We start from the raw sequence: 17,598 nt of genomic DNA, 5'->3' as shown, positions 1-17,598 counted from the left end.
GACTAGTGATATATATTAGTGTTGTTGATATTGACCATATTGACAGGTGATACATATTAGTGTTGTTGATATTGACCATATTGACTAGTGATATATATTAGTGTTGTTGATAATGACCATATTGACTAGTGATATATATTAGTGTTGTTGATAATGACCATATTGACTAGTGATATATATTAGTGTTGTTGATAATGACCATATTGACTAGTGATATATATTAGTGTTGTTGATAATGACCATATTGACAGGTGATATATATTAGTGTTGTTGATAATGACCATATTGACTAGTGATATATTAGTGTTGTTGATAATGACCATATTGGCAGGTGATATATATTAGTGTTGTTGATAATGACCATATTGACTAGTGATATATATTAGTGTTGTTGATAATGACCATATTGACTAGTGATATATATATTAGTGTTGTTGATAATGACCATATTGACTAGTGATATATATTAGTGTTGTTGATAATGACCATATTGACTAGTGATATTAGTGTTGTTGATAATGACCATATTGACTAGTGATATATATTAGTGTTGTTGATAATGACCATATTGACTAGTGATATATATTAGTGTTGTTGATAATGACCATATTGACTAGTGATATATATTAGTGTTGTTGATAATGACCATATTGACTAGTGATATATATTAGTGTTGTTGATAATGACCATATTGACTAGTGATATTAGTGTTGTTGATAATGACCATATTGACTAGTGATATATATTAGTGTTGTTGATAATGACCATATTGACTAGTGATATATATATTAGTGTTGTTGATATTGACCATATTGACAGGTGATACATATTAGTGTTGTTGATATTGACCATATTGACTAGTGATATATATTAGTGTTGTTGATAATGACCATATTGACTAGTGATATATATTAGTGTTGTTGATAATGACCATATTGACTAGTGATATATATTAGTGTTGTTGATAATGACCATATTGACTAGTGATATATATTAGTGTTGTTGATAATGACCATATTGACAGGTGATATATATTAGTGTTGTTGATAATGACCATATTGACTAGTGATATATTAGTGTTGTTGATAATGACCATATTGGCAGGTGATATATATTAGTGTTGTTGATAATGACCATATTGACTAGTGATATATATTAGTGTTGTTGATAATGACCATAATGACAGGTGAAAAGCAGTTTCTTGCTCATCAACAGAAGTAGTGTCTGCCCACCCCCAGAGGGCATCTGCCTTTCAGTTCTTTCAAAACAAAAACATCGTTCTGCTATGACTAATGTCACCCATGACTGTGGAATTCAATGGTAAAGAAAACACAATGACAACAATGTACAAGTCTACATATAGTCCTCACGTGTGTCACAGGTTCACAATACAATACATGTATTGCATTAACAGCAGTGCATATTGCGTTTTAAATGGACGCACTTGTGAAATGGCTTACTGTAGGTGTGGCTGCACTCATTGCCCAGCTTCATCATAGCCATCCCTTGTATGAGCACATGATGAATGAGGGTCTGATTCAGGCGTCAGGGTGAGAGGCAGAGTGCAGAGTGATTCAGGCGTCAGGGTGAGAGGCAGAGTGATTCAGGAGTCAGGGTGAGATGCAGAGTGCAGAGTGATTCAGGCGTCAGGGTGAGATGCAGAGTGCAGAGTGATTCAGGCGTCAGTGTGAGATGCAGATTGCAGAGTGATTCAGGCGTCAGGGTGAGATGCAGAGTGCAGAGTGATTCAGGCGTCAGGGTGAGATGCAGAGTGCAGAGTGATTCAGGCGTCAGGGTGAGAGGCAGAGTGCAGAGTGATTCAGGCGTCAGGGTGAGATGCGGAGTGCAGAGTGATTCAGGCGTCAGGGTGTGATGCAGAGTGATTCAGGCGTCAGGGTGAGAGGCAGAGTGCAGAGTGATTCAGGCGTCAGGGTGAGATGCAGAGTGCAGAGTGATTCAGGCGTCAGTGTGAGATGCAGATTGCAGAGTGATTCAGGCGTCAGGGTGAGATGCAGAGTGCAGAGTGATTCAGGCGTCAGGGTGAGATGCAGAGTGCAGAGTGATTCAGGCGTCAGGGTGAGATGCAGAGTGCAGAGTGATTCAGGCGTCAGGGTGTGGTGCAGAGTGATTCAGGCGTCAGGGTGAGATGCAGAGTGCAGAGTGATTCAGGCATCAGGGAGAGATGCAGAGTGCAGAGTGATTCAGGCGTCAGGGAGAGATGCAGAGTGATTCAGGCGTCAGGGTGAGAGGCAGATTGCAGAGTGATTCAGACGTCAGGCTGAGATGCAGAGTGCAGAGTGATTCAGGCGTCAGGGTGTGATGCAGATTGCAGAGTGATTCAGGCGTCAGGGAGAGATGCAGAGTGCAGAGTGCAGAGTGCAGAGTGATTCAGGCGTCAGGGTGAGATGCAGAGTGCAGAGTGATTCAGGCGTCAGGGTGAGATGCAGAGTGCAGAGTGCAGAGTGCAGAGTGATTCAGGTGTCAGGGTGAGATGTAGAGTGCAGAGTGATTCAGGCGTTCTGTCGGATGGGTTACAGTTTTTCTTGCTTGCCAAGACACATTTCTTGAAATGATGTTCCATTTCCCCAAACTCTAAACACAGATGCATAATAACTGCACACTCATCCTCACACACTTCAAACTTCCTCAACACAGATGCATACAACTGCACACTCATCCTCACACACTTCAAACTTCCTCAACACAGATGCATATAACTGCACACTCATCCTCACACACTTCAAACTTCCTCAACACAGATGCATATAACTGCACACTCAACCTCACACACTTCAAACTTCCTCAACACAGATGCATATAACTGCACACTTATTTTCACAAACTTCAAACCTCTATTTCAAAATCATGTAATCTTACATCTAAACCAAACTTCACACAAACCTGTTACTGCAGTGAGTAATGGGGCTTATAGTTTCCCCCCAACAACTTCTTTACATGATGAACAACACATGTACTGTAAATATTTAAACAAATTCAAATTCCTCAATGTACTGTAAAATAAACTGAAATTCAGTGAAAAACTAAATGTACTGTACAAAATAAGCCACTAATGAAAAGCGTAGAATACAGTAAAATCATTTCTATCTATTTACCAATGTAAACCAAGGGAAAAAAACTGTACATAAAAAAAGAAATCACATACATTCAGCCAGGATACGTGAACTGAACCATGGCCCTTTTATCTATTTAGCCTAGGGTTCTGATTGGTCTGACCCAACCTGGGGAGGTGTGTGTGTGTTGGGTTCGAGCTGCAATGTCTTGAGTTAAAGAGATTGCATGCCATTGCTTACTAAATGAGCACATCGAGCAACCAGAGATATATAAAGGGATTTGACAGTAGATTTTTTCGCAAAAAATTCAAAAAAATCTGAATCATGTGTGAAAGCAAGGGAATAGTGTTTGTGGTTTTTCGCAAATGTCTTTTGGTAGATGGCGTCATGGTTGTTTAGTTAACGGTGGGTAAGCGATCGAGAAAAACTCTAACGTATGAACACGAGACTGCTGCCATCTACTGTACATCAAAATAATAGAAGCAGCGTGTTTACAGAACAGTAAACGTTTTTCAGTTCCATTCGGTTCACGTTCAGTGTAATAAATAGTCTATCATGTTGAATTTAATTATTTTCATTCACGTGATTGCGTGTAGTCCTACCAGACAGGAAAGTCAAATAAAGGATTTATGTGGCTTTAAACACCCACCATATTTCGCAAGGCAATAGAATGACTACGATTTGAATTATTCTAATCTCTGTGTGTGGGCGTGTGTGTGTTTGATATGTTAAAAAGACGGGTGTGGACGGGCTCCATTTGCGTTCTCCCGATCCTCTCCCCACGTCTTCTCCGCCTCGTTTCCTGTCCACAGCTCTTCACTGTCCTGTCCAAATAAAGGCAGAAATGGCCAAAAAAATAAATGAATTAATAAAACAAAAAGGCGTGTGTGATCTTCACTTTCCAGTCGACACTCCTTTGCCTTGAGGATATGAGAATTATGACTGGAATGCTTTCAGTAAATGACGCAGGGAGTGACCCATTGGCATGGTTTAGTAGCGTATCACATCCTCTAACAATAAACTATTCACCAGCCCATTGATTCACGTATTGAGACGTCTGGGCCCCCTGATAGTTTTCCCAGTGAGATTTTCAGATTCATATCATGAATTGTGATCGAGGGTCTTATCAGGGAATACACTTTTCCTCTATAAAAATCTGGTTAATTAACATTTTATAGCTTGCTTAGTTATATCGTATACCTGGACATAATTGCATAATATGTATCTATATGTATATATCCAATCTGATGGATCTATATGTGTATCAGATTGGATATATTGTTAATGTTAGGATGATGCTATAATTATGCAGACTGTGTCTGCAATTTTGTATCAAGGCCTGGCTATCGGACTGGGGGGGAATCATCAAATCCATGTGATTTCAATAACACTATGATACATTAAGCAGGCCTGGTTATGAAAGGTCTGGCTGGGGCAAGGCATGCTAGTCCAAGAACAAGACAATCAGACTGCTACTACCCTTGGCATGAGTCTCGTAAATCCGGTACAATGGGCTAAACACTAGTCTTATTTTGTCCATTAATATGCTATTTGTTGGCAATTCAAATATATTAAAATAGCGTAGCCTATTGCATCACGTGTTGATTGTATGATCACGTAGGCAATCTACAGGTGTTAAATATGTCACGTCCGCTCAGGGTGGTTGGATTGCGAGGCGATGAAATAGTAGCTAGTAGTGCTGACTCAGTGTGTTCACTTAAATACATGCACTTGCACAGGTCAGACTCTGTTACACTTAACCAACAGCTCTCCTGATATTAGTATGGCGCATGTTGGCTTTCTATTTGTCACTGTTCTCGCATGTAGCTCTCTGCCGTTGGCGCACGGATTACGAAAGGCTAGATTTATATTGACAGAAAATGGTAAGTAGATTTTCTCTTTTGACGGATTTTGGACAACGATTGTGGTTATCTTTCTTCAAAATACTTTTTCAAACGTCATACATCACCCTGACACACAATGGCTATATTACATAGGAATGAATTCACACTTATGGTTCCCATCCATTACTTTTCAAATGAAAAGGGAAACCTTTTTCACGCAATGCGGACTTTGCCTTGACACATTGACACTAGGACTGACGGTTAAATTTGTCTCTTATTTCTAAAGTGTGAAAGATTTGTCCCTGTTCGTTTGTTGACGATACTTTTAGCGGTGGACTTCCCAGAGAAGCAACTGCACGGGAACGATATGTCCAGCAACATGAAGCTACTATTGGGAGCCGATGGGCAGATGTATGCTGGAGGTGGACAGCGTTTATTCCGTGTCAATTTCCAGGCGGACTATTTCCAGGATCAGGTAAAGGATCTGTGTGTGTTTGTTAGGCTAGACTGCACTGAACGACACATTGTGCTTGATGATATGCCTGTGGCAAAGTGAACTGGTTGGACAATAGTTTTTATTGAAGTTTGACAAACTTTTAGCACAAAGTGGCATGTGGAAAGAGAGGCTGTTATTCAGTAACGTGTTTCCTCTTCCTCTTCCTCTTCCTCTCTGTGTGTGTGCGCTGTAGGTGCCTGTGATGCAATGCAGACTGGGTTCAGTAAGTGCTTTGTTGAATGTTTTTCTCTAGTTAGTTCTTCTCTGTCAGTCTGCCCCAGGGCAGCTGTGGCTACTGAGGTAGCTTACCACCACCGGTATGACTGTGTATGAATGACAACTGGACTCTGGACTCTGTAAAGCGACTTCGGGTATATAGAGAAGCGCTATATAAGATTGAATTGATTGATTGATTGATTACGTTTTTCTCACACACACATCTTCTCCACGACACAAATGTGCACACTCAATATAGGCAAACCAAACAAACAAACACACACACACACTCAAGATAGACAAACAAAACAAAAACTGTACTGTCACAATTATGGAAAGTATACACATCAGAGAAGGCAGTGACACAAACTCACATCAGTGGCACAGTGACTGCAATACTCTTGCAGTATAGTAACTTTTAATCCAGTGCGGATAATCTGAATCATTTCAGTGATTGTACCTGAATACGGATCTATCTCTTTCCATCATTCAGGACTGCAATATCACCGTGATGCAGCCAGGGAGAGATGGATACCCTCTGTTTGTGTGCACAGCAGATGGGGACGACACAACCTGCTGCTATGTGGTAGGATGCTCACTATAGAGTTTGACATGACTATATTCTAGGGGAGGATGCTCACTATAGAATTTGGCATGACTATATTCTAGTGGGAAGGGTAGGATTGGCATAACTAATCTAGTGGGAAGGGTAGGATTGGCATGACTAATCTAGTGGGAAGGGTAGGATTGGCATTACTATAATCTAGTGGGAAGGGTAGGATTGGCATGACTATAATCTAGTACGAAGGGTAGGATGCTCACTATAAAGTTTGACAATCTAATCTAGAAGGAAGGGTTGGATATGTGTGTGTGTGTGTGTGTGTGTGTGTAGGAAGGGTTGGGTTTACCTGTGATTGTTTTACACAGGCAACAAATGGCTCATTGTCAGACTGTCGCGATGACTACATCAGAGGAGGAGAGCCAGCTCTACTCACTGGTAACTCAGCCCTCTTCAGACCTCTGTCATCACATGTTCCTTTCTGTTTCTTTCTCTTCTCTATTTAGTCTGTGATACTGCAGCATGAATGTGCTTATTGTTCGGATTTCCTTCTTGTGACTGTGTGTTGTTCCTGAACTCTGTTCCTGGACTGTCTGATTGTGTGTGAGACCAAGAAGTCACATGGTGTGTGTCTCTCGCACTCAGACACACACACACACACACACACACACACACCATGTGACTTCTTGGTCTCACAACCCTCAGTTTCGCTATGTGTGTGTATGTGAGTATAAACTGGATGTGTGTGCGTGTGTGTATCGTGTGTATCGTGTGTGAGTGAGTGAGTGAGCGAGAGACACAGGACATGTGACTGCTTGGTCTCACAAACTTCGGTTTCTCTATGTGTGTGTGTATGTGAGTGTACATTGGATGTGTGTGTGTGTGTGCGTGTGTTTGTGTGTATGTGAGGATACACTGGATATATGTCTTTGTGCGTGTGTGTGTGTGTGTGTGTGTGTGTGTGTGTGTGTGTGTGTGTGTGTGTGTGTATCGTATCGTATCGTATCGTATCGTGGGATAAGTAGTTCTGGTGTATCCTCGCTGTAGGAGAGGACCTCTACACCACACACTCTGACGCTGGATACAGAAACGGAGTCTACAAGAACTCCAAGAACTATCTTGTCATGCCCCAGAGTCAAGCAGGTGAGACACCCAAACTGCTCATGGTGAGCTGTCGGCACACAGACGGATAAGAGCAAGTTACTTCATCCATTCATGAAAAGAAGTAAACATTTACATTTACATTTAGAAAGCTACAGCTAGACCTGTTTTTATCCAAATTGTTCCGTGAACAACCCTAATGTTTTGAGTGGCCTATCAGTGCCCTGACAGAGGGAATGTGCTATGAAAAATAATGAACTCTAATCTTCTATTCTGCAGATCAAAGGTATGTGAAGGTGGTGGAAAGAAGAGATAAAGAGAACCCGTTGCAAGACAAGCTCTATGCATTCTACACAGAAAAGAATCTCGATCAGAACCCAGATTCTGACATCTTCACCCCCCGTGTTTCTCAGATCTGCATGGTAAGAATTTAAGGATTATTTTACCCTTGAACACATAGGCCAGCAATTGCATGAAAGCTTTATTGTATTGTAAACAAAAATGTCTTGAGAAAAAGCTTGTACAAAAATCTGAAACTGGCGAGGATGGTATCCTTGGACAGTCGGGGACAGTTACAGTTAGGTGTAGGTTTGACTGAGATGTTTACGTTTTCTAGGCTGATCTGGGAGGTTCAAAGGACACCCTGCAGTTCCAGTGGACGTCTCAGCTGAGCAGCCGCCTGTCCTGTGGGGACCCCAGCAGGAAGCTGTACTACACCGAGCTGCTGGACGTGGCCGTGCTGCCGTCTGAGGATGGAGCAGACGCCAGGGTCTACGGGCTCTTCAGAAACGGCTGGTAAGCTGGAGGCTGTTGCGCCATCCACCTGTCTGCACACAACAGAGCCATTTGCGTTCACCAGATGAAGGGAAACCAGCAGCAGAAGTTTGCCCTCAGGTTAACGTGACATATATCTGACTTCAGTTACAGTAACTGACAAAACTGGTTAAGCTGAATTTAGGAGTTCACATGAAATTTGTAGGAATTGTAACACTAGACTGAACTGATTGCTTCCTTGTCTCTGAGTCTCACTTACTTTATGTGTGTGTGTGTGTTTGTGTTTGTGTGTGTGTGTGTGCATACGTGTGTGTGTATGCAGGAAAATGAGGGCCGTTTGTGTGTACGCTATGAGTGACATCGGTCGGGTCTTCTCTACCTCTGCTCTCTCCATACCCACTGACACTTTGAGAGAGCGCCCTGGAGAGGTAGGACTGCTGCAGGGACAAAACCCAGCTTCATGCTTTCATTTAATAATCACACAGACTCGTAATGCTTTCATTTAAATAATAACACTGACTCTTAATGCTTTAATTTAATAATCACACAAACTCTTAATGCTTTCATTTAATAATCACACAAACTCTTAATGCTTTTATTTAATAATCACACAGACTCTTAATGCTTTCATTTTAATAATCTCACAGCCTCTTTTGATCAACACAAGGTGCCTACATGTCAACAACAATTCTAATTGCTGTATCATGTTACATGATCATGTATCATGTTACTGCACAGTTGCTGCAGTGGATTGCAAGGAAGAATTGAAGTATTGTTAGCATCAAGAACCTTGTTTGGGCTCCTTGGCAGGTGAACTAAGGGCTTGTTCTTTCACCACACTTGGCTACTGCAGTAGAAACAAGTCTCTACAGGGTTCCCAGTACACATAGTCATGGAAAACCTGGAAAAGTCAAGGAATTTCCACTTGAATTGATACAGCCTAACTACTGTAGTCTATTAGAAAAGGAATGAAATGTTGTTTCATTCAATAATTAGGCTTGATGGAATCGCTGTAAGCACGCTTAAGTTGAAGAAGGGACCGGAGAGTTGAAGTCAGGTTTCTGGAGTTTATTTTCGGCATGGAGACCACCTCTCAGCTTGGTGCTCAGAGCAAGGCCTACCTGATAGCAGAATGTGTAGGCATTTATACATTTCAGTCAGGTAGAATACAATAGGAGAGGGGATGACCACACTCTTTAGGTGAGAGGAAGGGGGAGACAGTGGGGTGAGGGGTTCACCTATGGGGGGAGGGGGTGATACCATGGCACAAAGGGTCTTAGCAGAAAGGAGCCTATCTGGGGGGTGGAAGGGTTCACAAGCCACTTGTTCAGGTCTCAGTGAAACAGACAGAGTACACATCCAAAATGAGTTGCAGATACAACATAAGGAGTTAATGTCTTACAACAACAGAATAGCAATATTTCCAGTTCCATCAGTCCCCTATATGAGCATTTATATGCTCACACAATAACCACCATGCAACAGCCAATCAGAGCAGGAAACATCAATATATGTTAAAGATACAAATGATACAGAACAACAGAACAACAGTAGAATAGCTATTTTGCAGTTCCATCAGTCCCCTATATGAGCATTTATATGCTCACACAAGAACCACCATGCAACAACAGATCAGGCCAGGAAAACATCAATATGCGGTTCCATCAGGCTCTACCTGTAGAGTAAAGGACACAATATTGTGTACTTGTAGGTTGTGAAAGGTCATGAAAAAGTTTTGAAATGTTGTCAATGGCAACGGGTGAGATCCCTGTCGCTTGTTCAATGGGTGTACAATTTCCATTTGAATTGATAGCCTCACTACTGTAGACCATTAGAAAAATAATGAATAGTGGTGGTTTAATTATTTTCATTCAATAATTAGGCGACCTGTGGAGTAAAGGACACAATATTGTGTACTTGTAGGTTGTGAAAGGTCATGGCAATGGGGGGGATCCCTGTCGCTTGTTCAATGGGTGGGATCCCTGTCGCCTGTTCAATGGGTGGGATCCCTGTCGCTTGTTCAATGGGTGGGATCCCTGTCGCTTGTTCAATGGGTGGGATCCCTGTCGCTTGTTCAATGGATGGGATCCCTGTCGCTTGTTCAATGGGTGGGATCCCTGTCGCTTGTTCATCCATTTCTCCTTTCTTCCCAGTGTGTTCAGGACAGCAGGAAACTCTCTCCACACCTGCTCAAGTACATGAAGAACGATCCAGAGATGGTGGATTGGGTGAAGCCCATAGGGAACAGCGCCTCCCTGCTGGTCAGTCACCGCCACTACAGCCACATCCAGGTGGACCGTGTCCGAGGGACAGAGGGTCAGGAAGGACACAACGTCCTGCTGCTGTCCACGGGTAGGAGACCGAAACACCTGCATATCTCACACTGTCACAGTCAGACAAGAAGTGTTTTAACGCTACCAGTTTGACAACACTTAGTCGTAAAGTTGCACAGGTCACTGTAACTGAACTGGTCACAGCTGCTGTCCGTGTAGCGTAGGTCCGTGCACGTCAGGGGTCAGTGTGTAGAGAGTGTACAAGGGTCATGACTCCTGATGATCGTGGTCATGTTACAGGTGAGGCAACAGTGTTGGAGTTTGAAGAACTAATTATTCACTGAATTGGTTACCATAGTTGATTCTGAGAGTTCAAGCCACAGTGAAGCAGAAGAACTAATTATTCAGTGAATTGGTTACCATAGTTACCGTAGTTGATTCCAACAGTGTCCACTTGCACATCTCACTGTCAAGGAGAGAGTTCTGCTGCTGCTGCACATGGGTTATAAACCCTACTGCCCCCCATGGGTTATAAACCCTGCTGCCCCCCATGGGTTATAAACCCGTTGTGCTCTGATGTGTCACTCATATAAATATTGAATTTCTACGCAGAGCGTCTTGGGGCGATAAGGATGTCAAGGTTTACTTGCCTATTGATTCCCTCTCCTTCGCCTGTCTCAAGCCGATACCCCTTCCACCAACCCCACCTCTGGGCATGCCTCTTACAAGTTACAAGTCTTTTATTTGTCAGATGCACAAAATGACACAGGGTCAGACTGGGCACTGAAATTCTTACGACAAGACGCCGTCCAACCCTACCATAACACATAATATACATAACATAACGTACACTCTGCACAAGTACTATGAACATAATTTACACATAATAAACATAAAAATAACCTTACTAAATATACAAGATAAATATACAGTACGGTGTACTAAACATAAAACAACCTATACCTATAATACTAAATATACATATAGCAGCCTATACATATATACATATAACATATAATACACATATAATAAACTGTGCTAACCTATTGACCTATACTAACCTACATACAACCCAGTGAGGGAGTTACAGGTAGTGCAATTCTCCTGATAAGGTGTTACTGCTAGTGCAAACAGGAGGTTGGAAGTGACAGTATATGTATGTGTAGTGCAAAGAGTAATATGAAGTGACAGTGACGGTGCATGTAAGTGACGAGTGCAAAAGTGGCGGTGGAGTATCAATGTCCATTTAGCAGCCTGATGGCCCTGGGGTAAAAGCTGTTCTCCAGGTTCTTCTGAGGTTCCTTGGTGTTAAAAGGGGATGTGTTGCTGCAGGAGGGGCTGGGGCCTTGGCTCTGGGCAGTAGCTTGAGACACTCACTTCCCCTCTTTCCTGAGTGGGCTGATCAGCGGTTTCCTTTCCTCCTCATGCCTTGTGATGGCAGAGCAACTTCCCATTGCAGACTTTCACTTCTTGTGAAAAAGCTTTGGGCCACATCACACTCCTTGTGCAATAGTGGCACTTTCATCTAGTTTGTAGTCTGTCTGTTCCTCATCAGCACCCCAGAATGTACACCACTGTTCAAAAGCTTGGGGTCACTTACAAATGTCCTTGTTTTGTATGAAAATGTAGTCATCGACAAGGTTAAAAATAATGATTTTTAATTGAAATAATAATTGTGTCCTTCAAACTTTACTTTCGTCAAAGAATCCTGTTATATTTTCATGGAAAATAAGGAGATTTATAAAAGACTCCAAACTTTTGAGCGGTTGTGTAGCTACAGAGAGACTCACAGTCTCATCAGTCTAACTGCTCATGACCCATGTAACATTAAATGTGAACACCAGAGGGCGCCTGTACAATAGTGGAAGCTAATACTGGTTCGGAGTAACTTTTGTGGTGGAAATATGATAATAACCAGTCTAATGCGAGATCAGTCTTTTAAATAGTTATTAGTAATGTGTTTATTAGTCTTCTGCAGAAGGATCAGAAACACACAGAGTGAAAAGCAGTCTGTGAGAGTTGGATGAATTCTCTCACAGGCAGTGTCTATTTACCAGAGTTACAGAGATAGGGAATATCAGCATAACAGGGAATATCAGCATACTATGTTCCCAAGAAAAAACAACCACCCCAGTTTTTCTTAATATTTCACATGACATTTGCAATACGCATCATTTCTAATACACTTTCTGCTTCTGTGAAATTCATGTGAAGCCACAAGACAGTCTAGGTGTACATCACTTCTACTTTCTAGAGAAATTGGGGGTGTTGTTTCTGAGTTATCAGAGTTGCAGAACATAACATTTTGGAATCACACTCAATCTAGAAAAACAAACTACACCAATTACTGTTGCATGTCTTCTATCTAGTGCAGTTATCTGTAGAGCTCCGTAATCCTGACTTGTGAGACATTGGAACATCTCCACGGTGATCTGTGAGACATTAGAATATCTCCACGGTGACCACATTGAACCCCCAGGGTGTTCAGCAGTTTCATCGCATTTTCACTTGGTCATGGGACTAGAACATTCCAGGTGTTTTGTTTCTGAAGACAGCAGTATTGTAACCAGATCATCAAAGCATGACTCAACTGTGTGTGATGTTTTTTGTGTGTGTTACACCCTGTTTTTGTTTGTTTACTTCTGTTTTGTTTGTGTTTACCGAAGAGAGCGGTGCGGTTCACAAAGTCCTGGAGAACTCCTCTGACCCTTTCATCATTGCGGAGTATCACCCTTTCAAACCCGGAACACACATCCTCAGTATGCTGCTGGACAGTTCTCAGGTGAGTCCTCCACATTGTATCCCAGCATGCTTCATGTTTACGCCTCTCTCAGGTTCTATTCTATGCCATTTTTATGGTGCCAGTATTCAGTCATACAGTTTGAACCCAACCCGTTGGGCTTTTGCAGAAGAAACTCTATGTGAGCTCCAATGCTGAGGTGGTTCAGATTGACCTGAGGAACTGCAGTGTGTACGGGGACCAATGTGCTGACTGCATCTTAGCAAGAGATCCCTACTGCGGCTGGGACCGTAACCAAACAAGTTGTTCAACGTATTCAGAGTAAGAGCTCCCTGCCCTACATGTTATACAATATGCAGTGCAGTAATGTGCTTTGTAGGGTTTCTATGTGAACTTTACCCCTGGTTCACCCTTTTATTACCACTTCTGCTTTGAGGTCAAATATAAACTAGTTAGCAAGAGCACTTGAAACATGTTCTCTCACCTCTCACTTAGAATGTGGGACTTCAGTTAAGATAATATCAGCAACTAGTGCAGCAACGCACGCACGGGCACCCAAGCACGCACGCACACACACACACACGCACGCACGCACACGCACACACACACACACACACACACACACACACACAGCACCTCTGCATTCAGAAAGTATTCAGACCCCTTCACTTTTTTCACATTTTGTTATACTGTATAGTCACACTGACATTAGTATTCAGACCTTTGTCTAACGAGTATGTCACGCTCTAGTCTTGTATTCTTATTTGGATAGGTAAACAACACAGTGTATCTATCATGGCAGTATTTGAGCATGGCAGTCTAGAGACTAGAGTAGAGTTAATGCACTCACAGAGAATAGGCAACAACATGCTGTTTCGTCTGTTGGTTTTCATCATTCTTACCAAAAGCATTGGTCCCTCATGCAATATCATGAGACAGTGCCTACGGTTAAACTTGTCGATAAAATGCAGCTGAATTTAGTCTCTATCCACAGGGACACTATTCAGGATGTTGAAGATGGAAATGTCCATAAATGCACAGACGGTATGTCCTGTTTTACCTCTCTGTCTTACATGCTTCCCTTCTTCCCCCGACCCACCTCTCTCTCCAAAGCTGTCTCTAACTCAGCTCAAAACATGAGAGGCTGAACACTAGAGATGAAACAAACTGAAGTTCACTTCAATGCCTACCTATTTGACCTTTCACAGCCTACCTATTTGACCTTTTGAATTTGCTATTTGTGAAGGTCACATATTATGGTTTAAAATGGTGTTCACTGTTATTTTCATTATCATTTTTAACAGTTTGATCATCTGATGTGTGTATTTACGCGTGTCTAAAAAATAGACATAGTTTAATGGCTTTTGTTCCTCTCCTCTCTAGGTCCAGCTATTGATCATTTTGTTCCTCTCCTCTCTAGGTCCAGTTATTGATCCTTTTGTTCCTCTCCTCTCTAGGTCCAGTTATTGATCCTAGCACAGAGGGGCCTCAGAAGGGTGATGCCGACACTATTGACATTTCGGAGTCCTCCAGACACTTCCTGCCCTGCCCCGTTCATTCCCAGCATGCCGAGTACCGCTGGATGCAGGGCGGAGAGGAGAGGCAGTCGATCATGGACAGCGAGCAGGAGCAGTTAGTGCTGCTGATAGATGGCATGAGGGCTGAAGATGAGGGCCTGTACCAGTGTGAGGCCAGGGAGGGAGACTACAGGAAGACAGTGGTCCAGTATGAGCTGAGGATGAGCAGTGCAGTGGGGGGACTAAAGAGCTCTCCTCTGGCCTTGGCCTTGCTGCTGCTGCTGCTGTTTACTCTGTTACTTTAGAGGTCTGCTGGACCTGCTCCGTGTTGGGTCCTGTTCCGTGACCTGGTTGAGTGAGTGAGTGTGTGGGTGAGAGAGAGAGAGAGAGAAGACAAAGAGAGAGATTTCTTTATCCCCTCTTCTGGGTGGAGGTGGCTTGCTGCCCCACAGCTGTCAAGCATGGCGATTTCCTGAGGAGCTTTTCACTGATTTATTTGTATGTTGTAATACAGTGGGAGAGGGGGGTGGAGAAAGAGAGAGAGAGAGAGAGAGAGAGAGAGAGAGAGAGAGAGAGAGAGAGAGAGAGAGAGAGACTCCATTTTACGCCCTGTTAGGATGCTATCTGTAAGATCATCTGCTACGCTATGCTCATTGTTTGTTCCAAGGACTCCGTGACCACAGGCTGGTGGGCTGGTCCCCGTCACGCAGGCTTGAGACCAGAAGCCTCTTGATGTGCAGTCTGATCCTGTATCCTGATCCACACCATTGTTAGCCATGCCTCTCTTGTAAGTCACTGACGGCGGGCAGAAGAGGCAGATCTCTGACTGGTTTAAGGCACCTGATGGCTGAACATGAAGTAACAGAGACCAGACGTACCTTCCCACCTGCTTTCACACATGCTGGAGAACACAAGCGTCTTTAGCAATGATTTGATTTACACAACCACACACAGACATATAGGTGTATGGGTGTGTACAGAGAGAAAAAGAGAGAGAGAGAGAAGAGAAGAGAAGTGGACAAGTGTGTGTACAGTGTAATGTGTAACATTAGTTGTATTATAAAACAGGAGAGTCAAACAGCGGAGGAAGAATGTGAGAGAACCCAGCTACGATAATCCCCATCATGAGTGTGTGTCATCAGGCACAACCCGCATGACTGTCAGCTGGTATGAGAGAGAGAGAGAGAGAGAATGAGAGAGAGATTTTGGTGGTACACTGACTTGCAATATGGAGAATGGTGTCTGTGTCACTGTCATAGAACGCCTGGTACACCTGGTATTGCACTATGTAACTTTGGTGGGCAGGGCACGACACCTTTCCGTTAGAACTACATAATGCTTTATGGCACCACCTCAAACAACAACGACTAGATCCTCCTGCTAGCTCTGAGAAGAAGCAATTAGACCCTTCTGCTAGCTCTGAGAAGAAGCAACTAGATCCTTCTGCTAGCTCTGAGAAGAAGCAACTAGACCCTTCTGCTAGCTCTGAGAAGAAGCAACTAGACCCTTCTGCTCGCTCTGAGAAGAAGCTAGCGCAGTATTCTCTGTATGGACATCATGGCAGAGGTGACGAAGAAACCAAGGAAGACGTTTTCGGAGGAAGCGATGACGAGAAAAAGAGACTAAACTGAGCAAGAGACTGACCCAGAGTCAGTCTCAGACTGGCTTTTACCCATTGGAGAGAGCTGAAAGAGACAAAAGGATGCAAGAGACTCTCAGACGGGCCTTTACTCATTGGAGAGAGCTGAAAGAGACAAAAGGATGCAAGTCAGATGCGGAGCTGGCCTTCTTTCTGTTGGACTTAATAATATATAGATATGAATGGCCTGTGTACTGTAGGTCCTAGGGCATGGTATTCCCCAGCTGAATCACATACAGTAAGCCTACAGTACTGGCCTATTGAGGTCATTCAAATTGTGTGTCTGATAAAACAACTAATTGTGCAACCTTGATAATAAAATGAAATCGTACTAATGAAAGGTACTTTAAGGGAATATATAGAAACGCCTTAATGGCCTTTGTAGGCAACAAAGTTATCTGTTTTTGTTTCTATCTTTCAGCATTACTTTACCGTCTTGTTAACTGATTTGAAGTGCAAAAGTCACAATTTACTCTTTGTTCATCAGCTGTCATGGGTGTATATTAATATTGTCTGTACTGTATGTATGTGTATGTATTGTATATACATATATATTTTAAATATGGAACACAATAATGGCACTCCGTAAGTTTGCGGTTAGTTGTTGAACAGGTCCTTTTAGAAATACTGTGTATTGATATTGAGATCTGAATCTCCTTTATAGGTACCAGGGTATAAAAATACCACTCGAGTCACGTACACTAGGTCTATAGAAGTGTATTTTTTTAGAAGATATATAGACATTGAGGCCTGAACTGAGCCTAACAAAGAAGTCTCAGCAGAGTATGAACCTCCTGAGGCTGATGCACATGTTCAACCTGCCACAAGCCATGATGGGGCACTTTTACACTTTTACAACCTTGCTCTGTTTATATATATATTGTTACGTGCCAGCTCAAGGCACGAAACAAGAAGGGGAGGCCACGCAGAATTTAGGTTTTTATAATAATAATAATAATAATATATTTATTAATGATTTACAAGTTTATATCGTTATCTAATAATTATAGCAAACATGTGGTGAAGATCAGTGTTGTGAAGAGAAACAAAAGATGTACTGTAAAGTCAGGTAAATGGTAATATAAACAAACGACGACGATAATCCAAAACCAACGATACTCCAAATCCAATCTCTAACCAAATCCAACGACCAACCCAACGCTCTCCCGACTGCCATTTGATCAGGGCTTTTGTAGCCCAACCCATCATGGGTTACACCTGGGGTACACCTGCTTCCCATTACCTGCTAAGGAAACAGAGACAGAACAGGCATGCAAATCACAAGGGGCGGGGCCTAGACCCGCCAGGGTCGTAACATCCCCCCCCTTAAGACAGAAGCCCACTTAATGGGATTCTGCGCTATCCAAT

The 17,598-nt window shown here is 42.6% G+C and overlaps 1 protein-coding gene across 1 annotated transcript; it reads left to right on the top strand.

The window, feature by feature from the left end:
- Positions 1 to 4,725: 4,725 nt before the first annotated feature.
- On the top strand, positions 4,726 to 15,157 carry LOC105903482 (semaphorin-7A-like). Its single transcript, XM_031568752.2, has 14 exons — positions 4,726 to 4,954; positions 5,245 to 5,390; positions 5,605 to 5,634; positions 6,121 to 6,213; positions 6,555 to 6,624; positions 7,234 to 7,329; positions 7,567 to 7,709; positions 7,904 to 8,082; positions 8,384 to 8,489; positions 10,215 to 10,413; positions 13,001 to 13,116; positions 13,244 to 13,395; positions 14,069 to 14,118; positions 14,532 to 15,157. Exons 1-14 carry the CDS (start codon positions 4,855 to 4,857, stop codon positions 14,894 to 14,896), a joined length of 1,845 nt encoding a protein of 614 aa, XP_031424612.1. The 5' UTR covers positions 4,726 to 4,854; the 3' UTR covers positions 14,897 to 15,157.
- Positions 15,158 to 17,598: the final 2,441 nt, after the last annotated feature.

The sequence above is a fragment of the Clupea harengus genome, chromosome 6 (assembly GCF_900700415.2).
Source record: "Clupea harengus chromosome 6, Ch_v2.0.2, whole genome shotgun sequence".
Taxonomy (NCBI): domain Eukaryota; kingdom Metazoa; phylum Chordata; class Actinopteri; order Clupeiformes; family Clupeidae; genus Clupea; species Clupea harengus.
Note: the sequence above shows the minus strand (reverse complement) of the source record. Positions and strands in the feature narration are given on the sequence as shown.

Excerpts from the sequence above, each read along its gene's own strand:
- LOC105903482 (XM_031568752.2), top strand. The coding sequence starts at position 4,855 with ATGGCGCATGTTGGCTTTCTATTTGTCACTGTTCTCGCATGTAGCTCT. Across the intron at positions 13,117-13,243 it reads TGCTGCTGGACAGTTCTCAG|AAGAAACTCTATGTGAGCTC; the intron begins GTGAGTCCTCCA and ends GGGCTTTTGCAG. Across the intron at positions 14,119-14,531 it reads TGTCCATAAATGCACAGACG|GTCCAGTTATTGATCCTAGC; the intron begins GTATGTCCTGTT and ends TCTCCTCTCTAG.